The sequence below is a fragment of the Myotis daubentonii genome, chromosome 1 (assembly GCF_963259705.1).
Source record: "Myotis daubentonii chromosome 1, mMyoDau2.1, whole genome shotgun sequence".
Lineage (NCBI taxonomy): Eukaryota > Metazoa > Chordata > Mammalia > Chiroptera > Vespertilionidae > Myotis > Myotis daubentonii.
This window is the reverse complement of record NC_081840.1, coordinates 218,381,554-218,408,103: the sequence shown is the minus strand read 5'-3', so window position 1 is coordinate 218,408,103 and position 26,550 is coordinate 218,381,554. Positions and strand designations below refer to the sequence as shown.

The 26,550-nt window shown below is 39.4% G+C and overlaps 1 protein-coding gene across 7 annotated transcripts in view; it reads left to right on the top strand.

Annotated features, from left to right (window-relative positions):
* Positions 1 to 26,550, top strand: part of RBPJ (recombination signal binding protein for immunoglobulin kappa J region) — a 100,889-nt gene that overhangs the window by 62,949 nt on the left and 11,390 nt on the right. For 5 of the 7 annotated variants that reach the window (XM_059673940.1, XM_059673912.1, XM_059673930.1 and 2 more), the window contains 3 exons: positions 8,734 to 8,829; positions 16,998 to 17,163; positions 23,673 to 23,847. In XM_059673940.1, coding sequence (XP_059529923.1) covers positions 8,734 to 8,829; positions 16,998 to 17,163; positions 23,673 to 23,847 — 437 coding nt within the window. Of the gene's footprint in view, positions 1 to 1,229; positions 1,401 to 8,733; positions 8,830 to 16,997; positions 17,164 to 23,672; positions 23,848 to 26,550 lie in introns of all 7 variants that reach the window. The other 2 variants (XM_059673948.1, XM_059673958.1) reach the window with 1 other exon arrangement.

Genomic DNA, 26,550 nt, shown 5'->3' with positions numbered 1-26,550 from the left:
CCAACAATAGGACAAATAAATGTTATGTGCATCCTGAGAAGGACATAATATTACCTTTGTGCTGTTATTGCAAAAATGTGTAAATGTCTAAATGTAAGCATAAGAAAACATCAGACATGCAAATAAGGGGCATTCTATAAAATAAATGGCATTTACTCTTCTAATTTTTCAAGAGCATAACAAACAAAGACTGAGGAATACCTCATTAAAGAAGACCAACAAGACATGAAAACTAAATTTAACTAAATCTTCGGTCAGGAAAAAATTTTTATTTTGATCTAATGCTAGAGAGTTGGCAAACATTTTCTGTTAACGGGCCAGATAACAAACATTTTAGGCTTTTTGAGCCACACCTAGTCTGTTGTGACTTCTCAACTCTCTTCTTATATCCCCAAATAAGCCACAGAAAATATGTAAATGAATGGCATGTCTGTTCCAGCTCAACTTAATTTTGAGAAACTGGAGGCCATCCTGATTTGGCCTGAGGGCAGTAGTTTCTCAACACTGTCTCCCCTCTCCCCTAGTAAAGGACATTAGTGGGACAGTGGCGGCATGTGAATAAAATCTATAGATACAAATATTGTATCCATGGTATTGCATTGTGATTGTATAAGAGAGTGCCTTTGTTTTAAGAAATAAACACTAAAGTATTTTGGGTAAAGGGATGACATGTCTACAGTGTGCTCTTGAATGGTTTTAAAACATCGTATACAAACATGGTAAAATGTTTGGGGGAAAAGGGACTAGGAATTCTTTGTACTACTTTTACAACTTTTCTATAATTCTGAAATTACATTAATCAACATTAAAAAACTTTTAAAAAGGCATTACATAAATATTCCACATGAAGTGGGATAGGAAAATAGAACTTGTCTCACAGGTTCATGTAAATATATTTTCAGTTACTTATTGTTACATATTTTGAAGAAATACTCAGTGGAATTGTTGAATTCACATGTATAGATAATTTAAAAATTGATTGATAAATATTTTTATTTCATTACCAGCAGCAGTAGGTTGGGGTGACTCCTAACAATAAAATATATTTTGATGGATAAATTAGTTACTTAATTGGATACCCTGTAAAAATAGTAATCAATACTATGATGATAAACATGAGGAAAAATTTCTTTCCTTAAATACATAAAATAATATAGTTAGGTCCCATCTACTTTATCATGATTTTCCATTTACCCTTTAAGCAATTTTCCCTGTTTGGAAAATTTTAGTAGCTTTTAGGACTTCTAATTCTGGCCAAGATGGAGTAACAGGGACTGGAATTACTCTCCAGCCTGAAACAACTAAAAACCCGGACAAAATTTATGAAACAGCGGTTTTCAAGATATTGGACAACAGGCAAGAAAGGACAGGTGATCCCTGAGAGACAGGAGGCAAATGAGGTGAGCTCTACAATTGCTCCAGCTTAGTGCCTGGGGAGAGTTTCCATGACATGATTAGGGAGGGGGCATCCAGATGGAGCCTAGTAAGCACCTTGAGTTGAGATGGAGCTGGGACTCTAAGGAGGCCATGATGGCTAGAGTTTCCAGGGCAGAGAACTGGAGAGGAAAGTGCTGTGCAGAGTTCCAGAGATCTGCAGAGGGTTCCCTCTATCTTCAGTTGAGTATAGATCAGCACGTGTGTGTGAGGAGACTACCCAAGGTTGGGGGGAAACCAACCTAAAGAATTAGAAGGAAGAATTCCTAAAGCTCAATCACTACTACAGATAGGACCTGTTCCCAGAAACCAGTGTGGAAAAATCTTAAAATTCACATGCTTCAACTAGAGTACTCGGGAGGGTTTGCTTCCATAGTGCTGCAAAATTAGGCCTAGACTACATGTTGCTCTGGTTTTACCTAACAACTTAAAAACAAGATTGAAAGAATCACACTCTTTCCAAGTAACTTAACTGTGCATCAGAACAAAGCTCAAGAATATTTACAGGAATAGACAAATACCCAGCACTCAAAAAGGTAAAATTGATTGAGTCAAAACGTATCAGTCATACAAAGAGCAAGCAAAATATGACCATAATGAGGAGAAAAACCAGTCAAAACCAACCCAGAAATGACACAGATAATAGAATTAGAGGCAATAAAACAGTTATATTTGTCTTCTAATATAGATCAGGAATTTACAGTTTTTCTTGAAAGGGTCAGATGGTCGATAGTTTAGTTTTATGTGGCCCATACAGCCTCTGTTGTAACTATTCAACTCTGTTGTAGCATAAAAGGAGACATGGATAATGTGTACACTAGTGGATATGTCTGTATATTGGGGTACAATTTTTTATTTCTAAAACAGGCAGTGGGTCGAATTTGACCCACAGGCTTTAACTGCGCATCCCTGAGCTAGAGGAGAGATTGAATGAGTTAAATAGAGGACATGGAAGATCCAAATCAAATTTTTAGAGATGAAAACTGCAGTACTAAAGATGAAAAGATAAAATTCCTGGGATTAATTTGCAGATTTGCACTGCTGATGAAGAGATTGGTGAACCTGATAACAGCAATAGAAACTATCCAAAATGAAAAAAAGTCTGAACAAAAAAGATCCTTAGTGAGCTGTGGTTTATGTTCAAGTAGATAAAATACATGTAATTAGAGTCATTGAAGGGGGGAAGGGTATGGCTAAAAGAATATGTGAAAAAATAATGTCTGAAATTTTTCTAAATTTGATAAACTATAGTTTCAAGAAACTCAGCCCCAAGTACAAAGTGCTGAAGGACATCATAATCAAATTGCTTAAAGATGGTGATAAAGAGAAAATATTAAAAGCAATAGAGATAAAAGATAAATTACGTACAGAGGAACAAAGATAAAGATTATGGGATTTTTCATCTGAAACCTTGCTAGATAGAAAGAAGACAGTGGAGCAAGACAGTTTTCCCAAGGGGGGAAACATAGCAACCTAGGATTCTATACCCAGCACAGGCAAAATTAAGACTTTTAGACATAAAAACTGAAAAATAGTTCATCACAAACAGGCATGAGCTGCAAGAAACGTTAAAGAACTCTAAGCAGGACAATCATACCAGATAGAGATCTGATTATTTACAAATTACTACTGTCAGAAATGAGAAAGATGACATCATTGCAAATTCTACAGATATTTAAAGAATAACAAGCAAATATGAATAACTTTCTGCCAGTAACTTTAGCTTTTGAAGAAGCACAAATTCCTTGAAACCAGCAAACTACTAAAACTTTCTCAAAAAGAAACTTATAGCCTGAATAGCATTATAGTTAAAAAAATTGAATTTGTAGTTATATATCTTCCCACAAAGAAAACTACAGGCTCAGGTAATCTCACTATTAAATTCTACCAGACATTTAAGAAATTAATTATGCCAGTTCTATACATACCATTCCAGAAAATTGGAGAGCAGAACATACTTTCCAATTCATTCTGCAAGGACGGTATTGCCATGTTACTAAAAAGCAAAGACATTACAAGAAAATAAAACTATAGACCAGTATTCCTTATGAACATAAAAGCAAAAAGTCTTAACGAATTTTTAAAGTGAAACCAACAATATGTAGAAGGGACAATATATTATGACATAAGTGAGATCTTTTCACATATATCACTTTTCAAGTTTCATGTTAGGAACTGGACATCTGTGCCTTCTGGCTTTTATTGTTTGTTCTTATTCCACACTGAACTAGAGTTAGCCACCTGACTTAGCAACACTCAAATCTCTTACCATCGTTATCCTTCCCGGGCTGCACCTCTTCTTGTTCAGTACCCAACAGGTTCGAGAATATGCTCTCTCTGTTCCCACCCTTGGGAGTGTTCGTGTGAATTTGCACTATCATTTATGGATTCCAACATTGGCTGATCCTTTGATACTGACATTCAGTCGTTTTACCTTCCATAGTCAGCTTCTTTCTTAGAGGGTATTTACAAATAGACATCACGGTGGCCTCTCTGATTTTATAAATAACATGTAAGGCTTTCTGTTAGCTGGCATTTGTTAGACTTCTTGCTATAAGTGACTTTGACCTCGGCAGCATCTCACCTTTTGATTGTTCTCCTCTTTCTTTCGAGATTGTATGCTTCTATAGCATCTAGTAAACAGTTTCAGTTCTGCCCCTTACCAGTTGTTCTCCATTTATTTTATTCATTTTGTTGTTCTTGACTCATCTGTCACTGTTCGAGAATATGCTTTCTCTGTTTCCACCCTTGGGAGGGTTTGTGAAATTTGCACCATCATTTATGGATTCCAACATTAGCCGATCCTTTAATACTGACATTCAGTCGTTTTATCTTCCATAGTCAGTTCTTCCCTCCTCTTTTTTTCATTCTGGGAGATTTCATTCACTTCTGTGGCTTCATTTGCCAATGATATACCAGTAAAACCCACTTTTGCAGCCCAGACCCCTCTCTGGAAGTACAGGTATTTCCAACAACCTATTGAATACTTCCAGCATGGAGGTCTGGGGCGCTTCAGTGTTGACATGTCAGCTTCTTAATATATATCCACTTCTCCCCAAACAAAAGATACAAAGAGTTGTTAAGTCTTTTCTATCTTCTCTACTACCTCCTCTTGCTTCTTTCTTAGTATATGAGCCTTTTTTCAAGTGTGTCTTGTCTCTCTGTTCTCTAATCTTTTCTCTATTCCACCACTAGAATTAACTAAGAAGGAAAATTAATTGTTTAAAAATCCTCAAGATCATTTAATTGCCTTTTGTGTAGATTGAAAAATCCAAGTTCCACACATGGTGTTTTCTACAATGGGGTAAAGATAAAAAAGTAAATGATCTTTTCTCAATTTTCAACGAGATTTTTTGTGTGTATTTTTTTAATATTTTAAGTATTTCTCTAGGTGTTTTAAAAAATTTATTAACTGCTACCATTTTGATTCTCATCTATGAGAGTGATATTTGAATTAGCTTAAACTTTCATACTGAATATTTAAGTTACAAATGTCAGATTTCATGGGATTTGGCAGGCCTTTCACAATTTGACTCCCAACTTGTCAGCTTTATTCATGGCCATGGCTTACGTTAGTATCTTAACAAGAGAATTTGAGATTCTAATTTCTGACTCTCACTTGTTAATTGCAAGACATTGGGCAAGACACACATACCCTTTTGGATCTTGAGGATTACATGAAATGATGCATTTAAGTGTTAAGCTAAGCACCTGACACTTAGTAAATACTCAAGGAATGTTGCTGCTGTTTTGTTGTCTTGGCTGCCTTGTTCCTCAGCTTGACTATCTCACTGTACTCAAATGTGCAGGGTTGGTCGTGACCTTTTCCATACTACTCCCAGACCCTGGGGTGCCTTACTTGTTCTGTCTACTCCTGTTACTTCAGAGATGACCTCTTCTAAGAAGTTTTCCTAGCATGTAGTCCTTTATCACCCCTCCCCTCCTTTACATAGACATTCCCCTACTGATCATACCTCTTTGGATCATGTATTTCATTACAATTTGTTTTCTGAGCTGTTGTCTTCACTGAACTTTAAAGCCCCTTTTAAGGGATAGGGATTAATTCTCAATATATTGGACCATTGTTACCTGCCCGGTCTTGCAGCTAACAGGTTTTCAGTTAGTAAACATAAATACTGTCTTCTAGATTATCTCCTTTAAACCCCTCAACCACTTTGTGTTAGATTAGCAATATCATCTGTTATTATCAGATAGGAAACTGAGTCTGGATGAGGTTAAATGATTTGCCCCAGGCCACATAGTTTCTCTAAGTGCTACAAGTCTAGAATTCCCCACATTTGTACTACTATTGTGTAGCTATCCTAATACATTTGTCTTTTATTTATAACTAGAGGCCTGGTGCATGAAAATTCATGCACTGGAACGGGGGGTGGGGGGGGTCCCTCAGCCTGGCCTGCTCATAGTCTGGGAGCCCTCAGGGGTGGGAGGCGACCGGCCATCAGGGGAAGTCGACGCCCCATCACACCTCTGCTGCTGCCAGTGCCAGCAGCACAAGCCTTGGCCGGCCCTGGTTACCTGAGCCTTGGGTGGCCCTGGGCGGCTGAGCAGCTGCCATTCAAGGCTTGCCTGCGCCTTGGGCCTGCCTTAGGCGGCTGAGCAGCCAACATCTGAGGCTTGCCTGTGCCTTGGGCCGGCCCTAGGTGGCTGGGCAGCTGACATCTGAGGTTTGCCTGCACCTCGGGCTGGCCCTGGGTGGCTGGGGGGCTGAGGGCGGGTCCAGCCATGCCTACTCCTCCCCACACCCTGCAGGGCTGAAAGGACTGGAGGACTCCAGCAGGGCTGAGGGGACTCGGTGCTGCCATCTTGTGGCTGTGGGTGCTGCCATCTTTGTGACGGTGTGATGGTCAATTTGCATATTACCACTTTATTAGATAGGATACTAGAAGATAGAATTTCTATTAGATAGATGCTATTAGATAGAATTTCATGGTGCATGAAATTCGTGCATGGGGGGCATGTCCCTCAGCCCAGCCTGCACCCACTCCAATCTGGGATCCCTCAGGATGTCCGATGCTGGGAGCCAGTCCATCCTTGCTGTTTCAAGGGACCTGGCATATATGGCATACGGTTCTTAATATGTTTGCTCACCTTCTTGGCGCTGTGTTTTAACCAAGGTCACCTCTCCGAGAAAGGTTGAATCCCCAGGTAGGGATTTTCCCCTGAAGTTAGGGAGGGAATAAAACCCCTCAACTAAGTGCCAGGCGGGTAATTAATCACTTTAACTACGAACAATCATGCTTAAGCTACATAATCTTTACTCCCTGGAATGGAGATAAGAAACGCCCTAACCTTTGTAATAGAGATTGATAGGATTGAATCAACTGGTATAAATACAGATGTAACAAGACAGAGAGAGACAGAACTTAGAACACAGAACTTAGAAGACAGAACCAAGAAGACAGAACTTAGAACCTACACAGAACCTAGAGACAGAAGAACTTCGCTGGAGAGAACATGGCAAAAGATCCTGGACAGAAACAGGCAACAGAACCTAGAGACAGAACCTAGTGAGAGAACATGGCAAAAGATCCTGGCCTGAACCTGACTACAGAAATTGTCAAGAGAACCTGACTAGAACCTGGTGACTGAACCTGGCTGGAGAACCTGGACAGAACCTGGCTGGAGAACCTAGCGAGGAAACATGGCTACAGAACCTGGCTGGAGAACCTGGAGAACCTAGCAAGAGAACATGGACACAGAACCTGGCTGGAGATCCAAAGCAGAACTTCTCTGGAGATCCAGACCAGAACTTGGCTAGAGATCCTGGCTAGGCTGCTGATCTACTAAACGCTGTCTCCGTGTCATTCCTTCTTCGCCGACTCCGTCCACACCTTTGGGGACCCCTGGACCTGCTGGGGTTGGACCCCAGCAGTCCAACTGCAGGATCGGGCCTAAACCGGCAGTCGGACATCCCTCTCAGAATCCGGGACTGCTGGCTCCTAACCCCTCTCCTGCCTGCCTGCCTGATTGCCCCTAACTGCCTCTGCCTGCCGGCCTCATCACCCCTAACTGCCTCTGCCTGTCGGTCTCATCACCCCCTAACCGCTCCCCTGCCAGCCTCAACGCCCCAACTGCCCTCCCCTGCCGGCCTGATTGCCCCCTAACTGCCTTCCCCAGCTGGCCTGATTGCCCCCTAAGTGCCCTCCCCTGCTGGCCTGTTCATCCTTTAACTGCTTGCTCCCCTACGCCGGCCTGATCTCACCCCCAACTGCTTGCTCCCTTGTGCTGGCCTGATCTTGCACCTACCTGCTTGCTCCCCCTTGCTGGCTTGATCTCACCCCTAACTGCTTTTTCCCCCGCCGGCCTGATCACCCCTAACTGCTTGCTACCCTGCTGGCCTGATTGCCCCTAACCACCTCTGCCTCGGCCCCCGCCACCCTGGCTTTGTCCTGAAGGAAGTCGGATGTCCAGAAGATGTCCGGCCCACCCAGTCTAATTAGCATAGTACCCTTTTATTAGTATAGATAAGTAAAACAGCATTTAACTTATTAAAACTGTTTCCTGATTATTGTCTTTGAAACAACTTTACTTTACTTTTGCACTGTGTGCAAATGTCCAGAATTGGGATTCTGCTGATTCATAGTTATAAATTTGATCTAATGTTCTTTATACTGCTTAGCAAAATAATTGAATAAATAAATATATTTAACACATGGAACTTTTTATATAATTTATACATAATAAATAGGTAGTTGGGGTGCTTTGTACTTGAAAGAATTAACTTTTCCCCCCAAAATTTATTTAGTAACTGTGTGTTTATATGTACATGAGATATCCCTTTTTTTTTTTTTTTTTGAGATATCCCTTTTTTAGTCCTTATGTAAGGCTTGTTATTTTAAGAACATAATAACAACTTTGGATGACCTAATGATTTGTTATGGCCTTGTATTCACTGAGAAACACTCATTCTAATAAGTAGATAATTAAATACAAAATATTGCATGTCATGAAGTTTATGAACAATTTAAAGCCAAATTTAGCAATGTACATAGTGATTCTGGAATTGTAATTGTGGTTTAGCTCAGTTACATCATAAATTCCAAGAATGAAAGACAGTTTCTTCTTTTAAAGAAAAAAGTATAAAGTTGAAGATGAGCAGTATTTATTGCCCCATTGTATAATGGGCTTTAAATTTAGTTCATGAGTTTGTTTTGTCTTAATGTTTTTGCTTTTAGATTTGCTTGTTTAAAATATACTCACCAGCATTTTTCTCATTACAGAGCTTAGTAATATTTTAAACCTCACCCCTGTAATAGTAATATTTGTGTTTTATTTTAGGGAAGCAATGCGGAATTATTTAAAAGAGCGAGGGGATCAAACAGTACTTATTCTTCACGCAAAAGTTGCACAGAAGTCATATGGAAATGAAAAAAGGTAAGATTATTATTTTCTGGTGGGTAGTTCATTGTAGCTGTCACATGAATTTGCAAATGATGTGTTAATATGCAAAAATTGTTTCTCGGGTTATTTGCAAGTACAAAATGAAAAGTAGGGATTTGTCTCTATTGAAGGAGAAACAAAGTGAGTTATGGCAGATTTAGTCGAGATCATCTGGTTGAATTCCTGATAATTACAAACTGTAATCTATAATTTTTCTTTGGGGCTTCATGATGTTCTATTTCTGGGATATATTAGCTTGTTCAAAAGAGTAGCTTTCCTTTTGGTGGTAAATGTAGTTTTATAAATAAACTAGAGGCCTGGTGCATGGATTTGTGCACCAGTGGGGTCCCTCGGCCTGCCCTGCGGGGATCGGGCTGAAACTGGCCCGGTGCACAGATTCGTCCAGGGCGTGTTCGGCCAATCTCTCCCAGTCCTGATTGGGGCCAATCGGTGCTGGCTGGCCAAGGCAGGCCTGCGGTAGATTGGCCAGCTGGGGAGGGACCACAGGAGGGCTCCAGGGCCCCAGCAGTAAACTAACCTACTGGTCGGAGCATCTGTCCCCTGGTGGTCAGTGCACGTCATAGTGACTGCACGTCCGAACAGTCGAACGAACGGTCGGACACTTATTAGGCTTTTATTATATAGGATTATTATTTAGGATGTGACCCTCAGTACCATTTTTTAAAAATATATTTTTATTGATTTCAGAGACGAAGGGAGAGGGAGTGATAGAAACATCAATGATGAGAGTGAATCATTGATCAGCTGCCTCCTGCATGCTCCCCACTGGGATTGAGCCTGCAACCCGGCATGTGCCCTTTACTGGAATCGAATCAGGCACCTTTCAGTCCGCAGGCTTTCCTCTATCCACTGCACCAAACCAGCCAGGGCCTGAGTACCATTTTAAAAAGGAAAGACTAAACAAACCCCTGAATTGAACTATGGAGTGATTATAAAGAAAAGAGCTCCCAGTCCTCTCCACCTTGCCCCTGTGCCTGTTCAGATTAAGAAAAAACAGCTCTGGCCAGTGTTGTTCAGTTGGTTGGTTGGGCATTGTCCCTTCTACCAAAAGGTTGCCAGTTTGATCCAGTCAGAGCACATATCCCTGTTGCAGCCAGATCCCTGGCTGGGGGCATGCAGGAGGCAGCTGATTGATGTTTCTCTCTCTCTTTTCCTTCCTCCCTCCCTCCCTTTCCCTCTCATTTCCTCTCTTTATAAAAAAACAAAGAAATAAAAAATCTTAAAAAAAAGGAAAAACAACAAAGTTGAGTTAGTACTACATAAATGTTGGTACTACAAAAATGGCTTATAAGTAAGATTGGCCAAAATTAAGTTACAACAAAGTAATCTTTATGTTTAGTACTTGTCACAGTATTTTATAAATTTCAGTATTTATGATGTATGATTGTGGACTTTGGTTGTTTGTTTTTTTCACTTTATTCCTAGAATTTTCTTGTTAATAGTTTCTCTAGTCTTGTCTTTCAGACAGCATTTTTAAATTAAGCATTTCATGGACGAAAGGCTTGCTTATGGGGGAAGATGAAAGATTTTTTGAATTGGCTAGAAAGATATGAAACTAAAGTGGGAAAATGAATGAAAACTCAGGTTTGGATGTTGGGTTGAAAGGAAGGGTGGAATCATAGATAAAGAAAATCTTAACATACGTATAAGAAGTGAATGTAAGTATATAATTAAATTAATGTACATGCTGGAAGAAAATTAAGGAGTCTCTTCCTTAAAGTTCTCTAAATCTGAGCTGAAAAGTAGGTGAAGCTATTTAATGATAATTTTGTCCTCAAAGAGGATGAACAAGTGAAAACAGTATTTAGGACTCATACTGCGAAGTGTTCTTGTATATCATCATTCAAGCTTGCTAAATTTCTGATTATTTTATCTTTCTTTACTAGTAGAACTAATCATCTGATTTACAGTAAATATTGGAAAAAGTTGGTATCTGCAGTTTGGGACATAAAGACCAAAGCAAGATAGTGGCTCCTTTTTTTTTATGAAGTTGTACTCGAAATTCAGAGACAGAGATAGAGAATTTAAATTGAGTGTGAGCATAGCCGATCATCTGCTTTTTGGGTTTGGTGTTTTCTCTTTTTTTCTTTTTGCTTTTGGTTTGATTTTTCCTAAGCAAAACCTAGCAAGGCAATACCTTCATTATTTGAGATGAATCTCAAATTAGGCCAGTCTTGCACCTCACAGTGAATCTCAGGAAGAAACAGTTTCCCAGTCTTGAGCCGGACATTGTTTTGGAAGTGCATTTACAAGTGTTTTTAAATTTTAATTCTCCGAATAGTCTTATAAATAGGTATATTATAATCCCCATTCTGTGAGTGAGTAAACTAGAAATCAAATACCAGGTTCACTTTGGAAATCCATGTAGCCAGGATTAGAACTCCTGGGTCTATAATTCCAAATGTCTCACTCTTTTTATTGCCCTAATTTCCATAGCCTTCCAGTTTGTGTTTGAGTGTTGGTTATTTACAACAGGGCTTGAGGATGAGGTTAAGATACCTAAAGAACATCCATTTTGTAAATAAACTTTGCCTAGGATTATTCCTTTTACCATCAGCTGAGTGAGGCTGGGCTAGATCTAATGGAAATAAGATTAGACATATTTACTGTGTGGATACCAATTCAGGCAGTGCTGCTTTCCTTTCTCTGGATTTTTGAAGGTGCATTTTAGTACGATTGGATTCATTCACTCATTTCTTTATTTCTGATGACCTGTAAGGTTCCAGGTACTATGCAAAAGGATCTTTAGTGATAATTTTAAAAGTTAGGATGTCATTTAATGCTATGATGGATAACAGGCATAGTGGCAATAACAGAAGGGCAGAGCTACTCAAAAAATTACATCTAAGTCCAGATAATGTCCCTGTTTATTAGTCACTGTTAAAAGTATATGAGTAACAAGTTGTAGTGGCTTATCAAGTTAAAATCTTGATTTAAGGGTTATTTATTTTTATTGTGGTTGCCTTTATTTCCTATTATTTGGATATGGCCTGGCCAATCTAAAACACCACTCAAAGGAAAGCTTGAAGAGCCTAAGCTTCTAGCCTCCAAAGAATGAGGGGAAAACGATGAAAAGACCTAGAGTAACTACTTTCCTATATTTTTACATGTTTGTACTAATGTTTCTTGAGTGGACATGTATTAGTTTTACAATAAAGGTGGAAACCAGTTAAAATTACTTTAAAAAAAAAAAAGTATTCATAGTAAGAAAACATTCATGCAGTCCAGCCTTCCTGGAAGAGATCTGGTCCCTTACTCATTGAGAAGAGTGCACAGTGGGAAGAGGAAGATGTGCCTTCTTGCTTGTTGATCTAGATCTGGGCTTTTCTGAAAAGCTGCTAAGGCATAAAGCGTGAAGTATCGTGGGGACATGACCACAGTCTCTTAGCATATAAAATAACTCGAGTGAAAGATGCTGGAAAAGTTTGGTCAGGAAATTCTTTAATTATAAATTGTTCAGACTAACTTTTGTGCCTGATAACAAAATTTGTTTGCTTAGCACATCCGGTATCCCATTTATGTTAGTAGTTAGTTTTACCTTTTCATGGAAGAAAGAAGAACTTTGCAAGTTGAAAAATAAACTTTTAAAGATTATTTTGTGTAGAGGATATTTTCCATTAAAGAAATGGGGATGCCATTTGATATTAACATTCCTTCGACTTTGTCAAGGAAAGTACTTGAGCAGTAATGGTGATGGTGATGCTGTTGAGGCAGTAAAGCCATTTAGATGATTAGAGTAGGACTCTGAAGTCATACTGAGAATGTGTTAATTGAGATAACTATGGCATGCAGACAGTTCCAAGGTGTTTTTTGTATTGTTTGTTGCTTTTGAATTGAATAGTCACCAAAGGGTAATGATTCTGCAAAGGTGATCAGATAATGTAAATTATGTGCTTGGGTTTCATCTAACCTAACTTATTTTAAATACTGGGCTGAATAAAAAGACTTCTTTGAATCTGTAAGGTATTTTTCAGATCTTATCTCAGGATAGAGAAAAGTTGTTGAATCATTCTCTGAAGATGAAAATGGATTGAACTAGAAAATGAGTAAAATCATAAATGTGTTTATATCGCCACCAAGTGGCATAAAAAAGCAATGTTTGTCATAGGTGCTTAGAGCTACTGGGAAAGATTAGAAAATAAAGGCACATTGTTTCATAGAATATCCTTTCACAGCAGCTGTTAAACTCTGTTAGCTGGCCTCCTGATGGTCAAACTTTTACTCGCTGAGTTTTTGGTATATATTAACAATCTATTCAAATTTTGAAATGTATTTCACACCTCATTAGAAAGGTGTGTTTTAATCCTTAATTAGGGTCCCTCCCCCCACATCACCATTCCTTTAAATTCCACCCTCTTTTTGGTGCATAAACTTATCTTCTATTTTATTATGTTACTACTGAAGTTGTGGAAATGAAAGTTTGATTCATTAGCTGTTTTTAGGAGGTGTAATATTAGGATATTTTAAATATTTTTAAAATGACATCACATTTTAGAAATCTGTTTCAATTATATTGGATTTGCTGTTTTCTTCACAATATTTTGGGATAGTTGTAGAGTTGGTTAAAAAAACAAGGCTAGCTCAAAGGCAGTTAAGAGTCTTTTTCTGTTTGTTTATTACAATTGAAAAAGCACTTTCAGTAAAGAAGCTTGGTCAGTGCTTTGGGTGATAAAGAATGTCTTGCCTCCTGTCATTTTTTAGTTTCATGCCCTTTTATCACAGGACTTTTGAGAGAACCAGTACTACCTAGTCTTTTACAGGTTTTGCCCTCTTTATATTTTTCAGATGGGGAATATAAGTACTTTTTATGAAAACTTAATGGGATTTGACTACTATATTTGGTATGCTATACTAAAGCACAACGCTTTGAATTTTATAGCTGGTATACCAATTTACTAAGAAGTCTTAACATTAATGTTCAGTAAAATACTAATAGGAGACAAGTTTCCAAAATTGATATTCCTGAGAGTATGTATGCCAGTTAGGTGCTTGAGTCTGTGCCATGGTAATCATTGGGCAGCTCTCAGCATTAGAGAACAGAGCGATTCCTGATGTGGACTTGAGTTGAGCCAACTCCAGAACTAGCCCAGCTAATTCAGGAATCCCTCTGACCTTGGAGTGACCTGGAGCTGAGCCCACTGCCTTGCCTGTGACCTCTTGTCCACTGTGAAAGTGTGCAGGCATGAAAGCTGCTCTGATGGTTTAGATAAATATGAGAAAACTCCAGAGGCTTCCCTCCTTACTCAGCTTGACTCCTAAAGGCCTACTTGATCTGCTTACCCATTATCTTTGGCTTCATCTGTTGTTCTCTCCTCCTCTTCCCTACTCCAGCCACTTGGTCTGTTTGTCAGACACCCATGACTGTAGGTTGTGACGCAAAATCACCTTCCTACAGAAGCTTTCCCCCAGCCACTGGGTCTTCGACATTTTAACTACCCTCTTTCCTGCTTCTCTCTCTCTCTCTCTCTCTCTCTCTCTCTCTCTCTCTCTCTCTCTCTCTCTCTCAGTACTTATCACCAGCTAACAGACTATATACATTCTTTTACTCATTTACCTTTTTAAAAAATTGTTTGTCTCTCCTATTAGAATGAGAGTTGCATCAGGACAGAAATTTTTGTCCTTTATTTTGTCCTATTTTGTCCTATTTTTGCAGCACCTGGTACAATAAATAATTTGGTGAATTAACATTATTAAATAAGCCCAGCTCACTTCTTGTATAATATGTAGATTGCCTCTAAGTAGTCTTTGAAAGTTGAGCAAAAAGAAGGTGCCATTATATAGATATATATCTTTTTAATATTATTTTTATTGATTTCAGAGAGGAAAGGAGAGGGCGAGAGATATAGAAACATCAACGATGAGAGAGAATCATTGATTGCCTCCTGCTCGGCCCCCACTGGGGATCGAGACCACAACCCAGGCATGTGCCCTTGACTAGAATCGAACCTGGGACCTTTAAATCTCCAGGCTGACGCTCTATCCACTGAGACAACTGGCTAGGATGCCATCATATATTTTTATTCAATCAATATTGTAATAGGTGTTGAGAGGGGAGCAAACAAGAACGTAATATTACTACTGGTAGGAAGGCCTGAGCGCCAAATCCAGTCTATAGTGTCTGTGTATGCATGTACACACGTATGCAGGTATACAGTTTTCTTAAGTCTGCATATTGTTGGCTTACAAAGCATAATTTAGTGGCCACGTTCTAAAATTTTATTTCAGGGATCTATTGAACAATTGAAGGATGTGACCAACACTAGGCCCATATACCTGTGTTCAGCAGTGTGATTGGTATATACTCACAGGCTTGCCATTCCCTATTGCAGTGATGGCGAACCTTTTGAGCTCGGCTTGTCAGCATTTTGAAAAACCCTAACTTAACTCTGGTGCGGTGTCACATGTAGAAATTTTTTGATATTTGCAACCATAGTAAAACAAAGACATATTTTTGATATTTTATATATTTAAATGCCATTTAACAAAGAAAAATCAACCAAAAAAATGAGTTCGCGTGTCACCTCTGGCATGCGTGTCATAGGTTCGCCATCACTGCCCTATTTTCAGAGCCACACACCAGTAGTTAATTATAATTGTATTTAAGCTCTTGTTTTTCTTACAGTGGTTTTGAATTAAGAAAAATTTCCTATACTCATAACTACAAAAAGTTTGCCCTGAAAGTGTCCCAGATCAGGGTGGGGGTCCCGCTTGGGTGCCTGGGCAGCCTGGATGATGGGCTGATGGCTGTTTGCAGCTGGTCACACCCCCTTCAGGGTGGGGGTCCCCACTGGGGTGCCTGGCCAGTCTGGCTGAGAGCCTGAGAGCTGTTTTCAGGCTGGAGGGCAACTTAAGCTCCCAGGCTTTCCTTTTTTTCTTTTTTTTTTATTCTGGGATTTATTTACCTTCTATAGCTGTCCCTGGAGCTGAGAGCCAGCTCCAGCTCTGAGGGCTGAAAGCAGGTTCTGGGTCTGTTTGGCTTCTATAATTGAAACTCTGTTGCCATCACAGCAGCTCTAAGCTCTGAGGCCGAAGCTGGCTGAAAGCAGGTTTCTAGGTTTGTTTGGCTTCTATAATTGAAACTCTGTTGCCATCACTGCAGCTCTAAGCTCTGAGGCCGAAGCTGGCTGAAAGCAGGTCTCTGGAGCTTGTTTAGCTTCTATAATTGCAACATAGTTGCTTAGACTGCAGCTCAGAGCCGGGCTGTGGCATGCGGGGAACCTTGGCTTCCTCCATCGCTGGAGCAAGCAAGCCTCCTGTTCGCTTCAACTGCGTGGCTGCTGGCCGCCATCTTGGTTGGCAGTTAATTTGCATATCCTGCTGATTAGCCAATGGGAAGGGTGTCAGGGTTATGGTCAATTTGCATGTTTCTCTTTTATTAGATAGGATAGTTAGGTGTAATATCCATAGCAATAATGTCATTAATTAATACTACCTCATTTTGAGACCTATTTAGTAATTGCAGATCCTGTGGTGTGGTGTATTGTGTTTTGTAATGTTAGAGTACATTAGATTTGCTGAACTTTAATAGTTCAGAACTCTAAACTGAGTGCATCACTCTACACAGGTGAGTCTTACCTGAACAAATGTAGTCTTAGTGGAAGTTTTGCTTCTAGTATCCTCATGTGACTATTTGCATTATAAAGGGCTTCATTAGGAGTTAACTTAGTGCAGTTCAATATGTTTTTTATATTCTTACTAAAGGCCTGATGCACAAAATTCGTGCAAGAGTAGGCCTTCCTCCCCCCACTGCCAGCACTAGCTTTTCTCCAGCACCCAGGCTTCCCTTGCAGAGGGAAGTCCCACCTACCCACTGCAGCCCCCTGATCAGTGGCCTAGGCCTCCCTCTTTGGGATGATTGTGGAACCCCCCTGATTGATCACCCCGCTGGCTGGTGACCTGGGCCTCTCTCTGTGGGGCAATCATGGGGTGATGGCCAGCCCCTGACCAATCACATCACACCCGCCTTGGCTGGCCTGGCACCAGTGGGTGTCATAGTGTGGTCCCGGATGGTTGTCCGGGTGGTTGTTCACTGTTTGGCTGTTCGGTCAATTTGCATATTGCACTTTTATTATATAAGATGTTCAGACAAGAAAATGCATTTTTAAAATTGAATTACATTGTTTTTGTTCAAATTGTTTCAGGTTTTTTTGCCCACCTCCTTGTGTGTATCTTATGGGCAGCGGATGGAAGAAAAAAAAAGAACAAATGGAGCGGGATGGTTGTTCTGAACAAGAATCTCAACCATGTGCATTTATTGGAATAGGAAATAGTGACCAAGAAATGCAGCAGCTGAACTTGGAAGGAAAGGTAAATTAAAACTGTTGATTCCCCATAAAGGCACCATGTACCAGAATCTAGTAGTGTCCTTATTTGTTTTTGTGGTAGTGATTCGTTCCTCCTCCCACCCCGTTCTTTATTGTATACCTGGTTCACCATTTACATTATATTACTTATTTGGCTACTATTTGAGTTTTCAGGCCCCCTGATAAGACATGATATAAATGTTTTAAAGTATGTACAAGTCAGCTATTGGTAGCAATCTCTTTAAAATATAAATCAGAACCAGAAATAAACTTCTCAAATGGCTATGGTCTAGTCATGATTCATGGCACTCAAGCTGTTGATATCTAATGATGGCACTCAGCTTGCCAGCAGCTTTAGCGGGCTGTGAATCAGGTTTCCATTGGAAGTAATAAGTTTAGGAGTCTAATCACTCATCTGAGAGGGGTGTGATGCTCAAATGATAAATGCATAGTTCAATAGTATTTTACTTTGCTCTTTTAATCTTAGTCTTATGCTAGAAGCAAAATGATAGAGATAAATTCTTAGAGGCATTGACTTGGGTTATAAAGATCATAAATGTTTTCCCTCACCTCTTTGTGGAGCAGAACTATGCTATAGGCAAGCACAGCCACGATTAGCTTTAGTCAGACTTTTAGGGATTTTTAAAAATTAATTTTCTGGGAATGAAACGTATGAATTAGTTTTACTAATTTTATGTTATAAATTTAAAGAGCTGTCATTTCAATCTGTACCTTTGGTATTCAAAAATAATTCTTTATTGACTTAGCATTTAACATTTGTTTTCCCTTGATATTAAAATTTAAAAAAATGGTTAGTTCTGATCTTAGTGACCACATAAATGTCTTTTAAAATAATGCATAAAAAGCTAGTTTGTCATTTAATATATTTTTATTGAGTGCCTTAATTGGCCCTAGGAGGGGTTGGAGGGCAGCATTGAGGGTGGTGAGCTAGGGGATTTGTACTCTCAAATTCAGTTTTAGCCCTTTTATAGAGAACTAGAGGCTCAGTGCACGAATTTGTGCATGGGTCCCCCCCCCCCCCCGCCCCCAACTGCCTGGCTGGCAATCGGCTGCGGGGAGGGACTGCAGGAGGTTGGCTGGCCACAGGTTGGCTGTGGGAGCGCACTGACCACCAGGGGGCAGCTCCTGCTTTGAGCATCTGCCCCCTGGTGGTCAGTGCATGTCATAGCAACTGTCGGAACGGTCGCTTAGGCTTTTATATATATAGTTGAGCAATAAGAAGCCTCAATATCAGGGTTTTTTTTCACATTTGAGTCTTTTTATGTCATTTATATCTTTGTAATTTTTATCAGCAAGACTTGTCAACTATGTATTTCAAGTTAGGTTTACGATAAAACTTATTACAATAAAGGTTGTTGTTTCATCTTAAAAGAAAATAAAGCAATATAAAGTATTTCTAAGTTATGACCCTTGAGCCAAAGTTAAGGATATATGTAAGTGGTGAATTTATTTAATAGGCCTAAATGTCTTACCTATTTTCCTCATATAGAAAGTCAGAGTTCTATGTCGCAAGTTGTATCTCAGCATTTGGTACTGTTATTAATTAGGTTAGACAGGTAGATATTGAGAAGCCAGGGATTCTAGAGACCAGTGTATATAACCGTGTTAATTATTGCTTGCTTTAACTAATTTCAGCTTCCAGCAATTGTAAGGGAAGTAATGCCAACCAAACAGCATTCCCACTCACCTTTCCCAGAATCATGCTTAGTATATCTTGCCTTAACTTCTACCATTATGTTCTTTCCCTACGCCCTAGAAATTCGCAGAAGAGGAAAAGAATGCCTGAGAGCTTAAGCATTATTAGCATTTAAAAAACTTACTAATAGGATAGCACAATGCCTATATGCTGAAATTATATGTTAATATTTAGTTTGAATGGAAAATGCTATTAGAGAAGTCTATATAAAGTAAGACTTGTCAAGAGTCAGTAGAAGGCATTCCAGGCAGAAAGAAGGACATAATCATGTGCTTGGGGCATTAAGGCATGAGAACGTGGTATGTTTGGGCCCAAGTAGGCAAAGATGGCCTGAGCAGTGGGATGCTGAACTTGAGAAAGAGGCACTTTGCTCCTGTCTCACTTCAATCACCACAATGCTTTTGCAGCATTAGATCAGTATTTCTTTTTCATTTCAGAGTAGATGTTTGACTTGTTTTTAAGTTAAACTGTGTACTATTTATAGAAAGCTTGATTATGTACCATTTTCTAGAATCTTGGTAGCTAATTTAGCTTTTTGGTATGATGAAACAAATGTAACTTTAGTTTTTATTTACTCACTTTCCTAAAGCCATAATGCTTTTTGAGTCAGTGACTTCTCCCCTTTTCTCTTACGGGATTTGACTAGTTTGTGGTCATTGGCCTTACATATTTTTTATAATAATAGTTCTAATAAAATTATCTCAGGTGTGATTGTGTGTGTGTGTGCATTCAAACTGCTTACTTTTGTAATTAGGGATGTATTTCCTTTCTTTCCAAGGAGATATATGTGTGTTTGCCTTTTCCAAACAAAATAAAGCCCTTTGTGTGTAGTCCAACCTTCTCTACTCTTTTTTTGCCTTTCCTGTTTGCTAGTTTGTCTTATCATTTTTGCTAGGTTTCATTATTTTCTCTTTTCTGATATTGATCATATCCTTTAATGTTAACACTGTTTTCTCATATTGATCATATCCCTTAATGTTAGAAATCAAATTTTGCCATTACAATGTCATTGCCTTCATTTAGATACAAATTTCATTTTTGTTCCCTATGCCTGTCTGCTTTATATTGATACCCATATTCCTAGGCTTTATCTTATATTTGCAGAATAATTCCAGAGGTTAGGCTTAATTTGACCATTCATGCTTTTTAAAGTATTTACACAAGGCTCCTGCCACAACATATTTGAATGCTTAGAGATCTTTGGGTGAAAGGATCAGTGTGAATGCAAATACTATGGTTTTTTTATTTATTTTGTACTAGAGGCCTGATACATGAATTCATGCACAGGTGGGGTCCCTCAGCCTGGCCGGCAATCGGGACTGATTGGGGCATCTTGCCCAGTCCGAATCAGGGCCGTGGGAGGCTGGCCAGGGGGTGGGGCCACGGGAGGTTGGCTGTGGGAGCACACTGACCACCAGAGGGCAGCTTCTGTGTTGAGCATCTGCCCCTTGGTGGTCAGTGTGCATCTTAGCAACTGGTTGACCAGTTATTCCGGTAACGGTCGCTTAGGCTTTTATATATATACTAGAGGCCCGGTGCACAAAAATTTGTGCACTTGGGAAGGGGGGGTCCCTCAGCCTGGCCTGCGCCCATTCACAGTCCAGGACCCCTTGGGGGATGTCCATCTGTCGACTTAGGCCCACTCCCCAGGAGATCAGGCCTAAGCTTGCAGTCAGACATCCTTCTGGCAGCCAGGGAGCCCTCAGGGGATGTCCAACTAAAGGCTTAGGCCCACAAGGGAGGTCTAAACCATTAGTTGGACATTCTTAGTGCTGCCACGGAGGTGGGAGAGGCTCCTGCCACCACCACTGCTCTGGCCAGCCATGAGCCAGCTTCTGGCTGAGTGGCACAACCCATATGGAAGTGCACTGACCACCAGGGGGCAGCTCCTGCATTCAGTGTCTGCCCCTTGGTGCCCAGTACGCATCATAGCAACTGGTCATTCTGCGTTCAGTCAATGTGTATAGCCTTTTATTATTATTATATAGGATGTCCCTATTTCCCCCTTTTGCCTCCTCTACCCAGCTCTTGCCCCCCACTTCTCTCTGGCCATCACCATACTGTTGTCTGTCCATGGGTTGTGCATATATTTTCTTTTGCTAATCCCTTCTTTAAATTCACTTCTTTTAAATTTTTATTTTCAGATAAGTGCTTATAACTGCACTATTATATATTTTTTATTATACCATTTAGAATTAAGATATTTTTTAATTGAACCCTTGTAAATTTTAGCACAATTTAATAAATTATGCTAGAAGCAATTAGATTTTTTCATGTAATGCAGATACATTTCAATTAATATTTTATTAATTTTTTAATATTTTAATTTGAAATAATCTCATACATGTAAAAAAAAACTATAAAATACTACAGCATATTATATGTACCCTTCACCCAGTTTCTTAGGTGTTAATAATTTAAACATAACCATTATACAACTAACAAAATTTGGAATATATTGTTCTTATAATCTCTTTAATGTTACTTAATCCATTTAGTTTGTTTTTGTTAATCTTCACCCAAGGATATTTTTCCATTGAATTTTAGAGAGAGTGAACGGAAAGGGAGAGACACGTTGATTGGTTGCCTCCTGCACATGCTCTGATAGGGACTGGGGATCAAGCCAGCAACTGAGGTACATGCCCTTGACTGGAATTGAATCTGGGACCCTTCAGTCCACGGGCTAATGCTCTATCCACTGAGCAAAACAGGCTGCAGCTTAATTCATTCACTTTTAATCTATATGTGTCTTTATATTTAAAGTGGGTTTTGTTTTTGATTCACCCTCATAATTTGTCCTTTAATTGGTGCATTTATGCCACTGACTTTCAAAGTGCTTATTGATAGAGTTACTGCCATATCAGGCAGCTTCTGGGTCTTCTGGGTCACACCCTGCCTTGCTGCCAGGGACCTGATCGCGTCCCCGGCGGCAAAGCAGGCTGGCTCCTGGGTCTTCTGGGGCTGCCCTGGATGGCGGTGGGCTGGCGGCTCACGCTGTCCTGCCCTGCCTGCAGTATGCAAATTAGCCACCATCTTTGTTGGTGTAGCAAAGGTACGGTCAATTACCATGTTTGTCTGTTATTAGATAGGATAGACTAGAGGCCCCGGTGCATGAAAATTCATGCACTGGATGGAGGTCCCTCAGCCCGGCCTGCCCCCTCTCACAGTTCTAGGGCCCTCAGGGGCGGGAGGTGACCTGGTGATCAGGGGAAGGCGACACCCCATCACACCTCCGCTGCTCCCACTGCTGGCAGCACAAGCCTCGGCCGGCCCTGGGCGGCTGGGGGATTCCAGAGGTAGGCGCACAGAGTAGCCAGGCCCACCTGCCTCTCCAGCGGAGCTGAGGGGACTGGGTGCCACCGTCTTGTGGCTGTGGGTGCCGCTATCTTTGAGGGTGTGGCGGTCAATTAGCATATTCCTTCTTTATTGGCTGTGGGCGCCGCAATCTTTGTGATGACGTGAGGGTCAATTAGCATATTCCCTCCTTATTGGCTGTGGCACCACCATCTTTGTGATGGTGTGAGGGTCAATTAGTATATTCCCTCTTTATTAGATAGGATTAGTATGATTAGCTTTGTCTTCATTTTGTCTTCTGCAGAACACAGTCTAAAAGCTTTTACCACACTTTTGATTTATTAAAACGTAATTGAGTGTAAAATATTCAAGATGGCATCTAAAGATTTAAATATAACTTTGCTATTGAGAAGTAAAATAAATTATGGCATTATTTTGTTCTGCTACTAAAATTGCCTGTGAGTAAAATTCAAAGATTAAAACCCTAGAACGCACTTATTTATTTTTTAAATGAGCGACATTTGCCCTGCTTTTAAAAAGAAATACACAGCAGAGGTAGTCATAGAAATGTGCTTAGCCTAATTTTAAAATAGAGCATTGATTTTTTTTTTAAAGTAGATAATTCAGATATTTTAAATACTTTAGCTTTGTTTGAGTATCATTTTACCTAGTTTGGAAAAGGTCATTAATTTAGTCCCTTCCCTAATTCACAGAGATCGGGGGAATAGGAGAGATTTTAGAATTCTCATACATGTTTGAAAAAGTAGCATTTTCAAGTGTCTTTGCTGTTTTACACGTGCTGTAACTCTTAATTACCAGAATATATTTTCTGATAGACTGACATGTCTTGCTGGATTTAGTTTTTCTAGTACCTTTAAATTCAGTTCTTTTGATGATACAATATGAATTATCCCATTAGGCAAAGTTAACATTTTAAGAAGAGTCTTTTAAGTAAAATATACTCATTGAAGCCCTTTCTGACGTAAGATATTTTGTAGTCATCCAACTAGTATTGACCTTGTTTTCATCAGGATTATAGGTGGTTACTCTGGTGTTTACATTGAATGTGCTATCTTGGGAAGAATCACTACTAAATTTTTTACATAATTTGATTGGATTTTGATGGCCTTATTTATATATTTTCTTTACAGAAAGACAGTCTAGATTTCTTTTAGCTATAAAATTCTATTTTTAAAAATTACCACTAATACTGATAATTCTATGATATAGATGTAGAGTTATATAAAACAAAAAAAGACTAGTCTTTAAAATTCTTTTAGAGGGAGTAAAATAGTTCACAATATTAGTATTTTATAGACTTGATAAGGAAGACTGTACTTTGTCATCAGAGATTAATTTCAGTAATTTTATAGTTGGTTTCATTCAGCCTTATTGAAATTACTTCATGTAAGCCTGATCAAACCTAGCCATGACCATACAGAGTTGTAGGTCCATAACCAACACGGTTTTGGTGCTATTAAAACTTTCCTTTTCTTTCACAGAACTATTGCACAGCCAAAACATTGTACATATCTGATTCGGACAAGAGAAAGCATTTCATGTTGTCTGTAAAGATGTTCTATGGCAACAGTGATGACATTGGTGTGTTCCTCAGCAAGCGGATAAAAGTCATCTCCAAACCGTCCAAAAAGAAGCAGTCATTGAAAAATGCTGACTGTATGTATATACTTCAATTTTCTTTTGTCCCCAACTCCCACCATGAATTAAGATAAATTTTACTATTTTTAAATTAAAAATTGCTTTTTGATAGTCAATTCATTCTTTACTAATATTTTTGTGGCCCTCACTTTATCTGAAGATGTCACATTCATTAATTATTGCTGCTTTATTGTCTTTTTTTTTTTTTTTTTAATGCACAATACCTGGTCTGGGAACCAACTAGACTTGGTTTATCACTGCTGTCCAGAGACATTTAGAAAATAGGAGTTTTTTTCCCCTTTTGCTGTCACAGTGACTGCAGGGAGTGATGTTAGCTTTGGGTGTCTTGGGCCAAGAGAGTCCCATTTCACAAAGTTGATTTACCAAGAATGTCAAAAGCACCTCTTTGAGGGACACTGTAATATCAGATGGGCCTTGCAAGGCCGTCCTGAGAACCTACACAACATTTTTAACACGGTTCTCTGCCAGAGACTGCTATCTCATCAGCAGAGTTTTAGATCCTCAAGAGATGAGTGCTGTCTGTTTGCATTAAACATTTCAACCCCTATGCCCGTTTTTCTTATTGTAACTTCTTCTTATGAAAACTTTCAAACTTAGTGAAAGGGAGAAAGTAGCATAAGGTGGCCTCAGCAGGTTTTTATCAGTTGTTTCATTCATTATCTCCATCACCACCAGCACTTCCTTCTCCAGTTGCTGGAATATTTAAATGTAAATCTTGAATGTCCTATCCTTTCAGCTACCATTTCTTCAGTAGTGACTAACAGATAACTTTCTTTTTAAACATTCTTACACCTAACAGAGTTGACCGTTCTTTGATGTAAAAGCCAAGCCATGTGCAGATTTATCACATTCTTCAGAAATACGGTTTTACAGTAGTGTTTTTGTTGTTTTTTAACAATTGCCTTAACTGGATCCTAACAAAGATCATGCATTTTAATCTGTAAGTTTCTTCTCTCCCTCTCCAACCATTTATTTCTTCTTTATCATTTACTTTTTAAGAGACGGGTCATTTTTCTGTGGAATGTCCACATTCCAGATCTGGCCGATTACATATTTCTCTGTCTCATATTTTCCATAAATTGGTGGTTAGACCTCAAGGCTTTTATTTTAGATTTAGCTGGTCCTATATATGTTCATTCCTGTGGAATCAGAAGTCATATAATATCTGAACATCCCACTTCTTATCATGTTAAGATTGATTATAGTAAATTGAGCTATTATTAGCCCAGCCTATCCATTACAAAGTTCTGAGCAGTCTTTAATCTGATGGTTTTAGTAGTAGTCATAGATAATGCTGCTTAAATCAAATAGTTCATCAAGGGCTGAAAAATGGTGACTTTTCTAATACTTTTACTCATCATTTCTGCATTTGCTAGCTGTTTGCTTCAAATGTAGTCAGTAGAAGAAAAGCAGGATAAATGCTTATTTACTAATTTGCAGACCAACAATATTCTTTGAAGGTGATAATGAGGTTTTAGGATTTTTGTTTTGTTTGCTTGCTCTTATTTTGTTTTATTTTTATTATGAACTTAGAGGTTTTTATATCCTATTGATTCTTTAGTTCACTCAGTAATTATTATTATTTATTTTATGGAATATTTCAGACATACTAGACAGAGTTGCATAATGAAATGAAACCTCCTGTGTTCTAACGTTAACCATGATTTTAACTTCATCTTCATTCTATACCCCACTCTACCCTCATTTTAGTTTGATGCAAATCCAAGACATTGTATCATCTATAAATATTTCTATGTGTCTCTGAAAGATGAAGTTTCTTGTTTTTTAATATAATCACCATGACATCACATGAAAATAAACATCCTATCTAATAAAAGAGTAATATGTAAATTGCCCATCACTCCAACACAAGATGGCCGCCCCCATGTGGTCAAATATGGCCTGCAGGGGAGGGCAGTTGGGGGGGACCAGGCTAGCAGGGGTGGGCAGTTGGGGGCAACCAGGACAGCAGGGGAGGGCAGTTGGGGGCAACCAGGCCTGCAGGGGAGTGCAGTTGGGGGCAATGGCGCTGGCAGGAGAGCAGTTAGGTGTCGATCAGGCTGGCAGGGGAGTGGTTAGGGGTGATCAAGCTGGCAGGCAGAAGCGATTAGTGGCAATCAGGCAGGCAGGCAGGAAGGCGAGCAGTTGGGAGCCAGCAGTCCTGAATTGAGAGAGGAATGTCTGACTGCCCATTTAGGCCTGATCCCACACCCGGCAGTCGGACATCCCTTGAGGGGTCCCAGATTGGAGAGGGTGCAGGCTGGGCTGAGGGACATACTCTCTCTTCCTCCCCTCCCCTTGTGCACGAATTTCATGCACCGGGCCTCTAGTGTAATAAAATAATTATAAAAAGAAATAATTTCATCAAACATCTAGTCAGTGTTGAAATAGTATAAAATGTAATTATTTAGCTCTTTGTTTGAATCAAAATTTAAATAAGGTCCACCAGAAGTTACAATATATATTGTGTTGACACGTCCTTGAGTATTTTTAATCTGTAGATCCCCTCTTCATTTCTCCTGTCTCTCTCTCTCTCTCTCTCTCTCTCTCTCTCTCTCTCTCTCTCTCTCTCTCCCTCTCTCTCTCTCTCTCTCTCTCTCTCTCCTTGTAATTTATTTATTTAAGAGACCGAGTCATTTGGCCATGAGAGCTTTCCACAGAGTGGATTTTGCTAATTTCATTTCCTTGATGTAGTTTAAT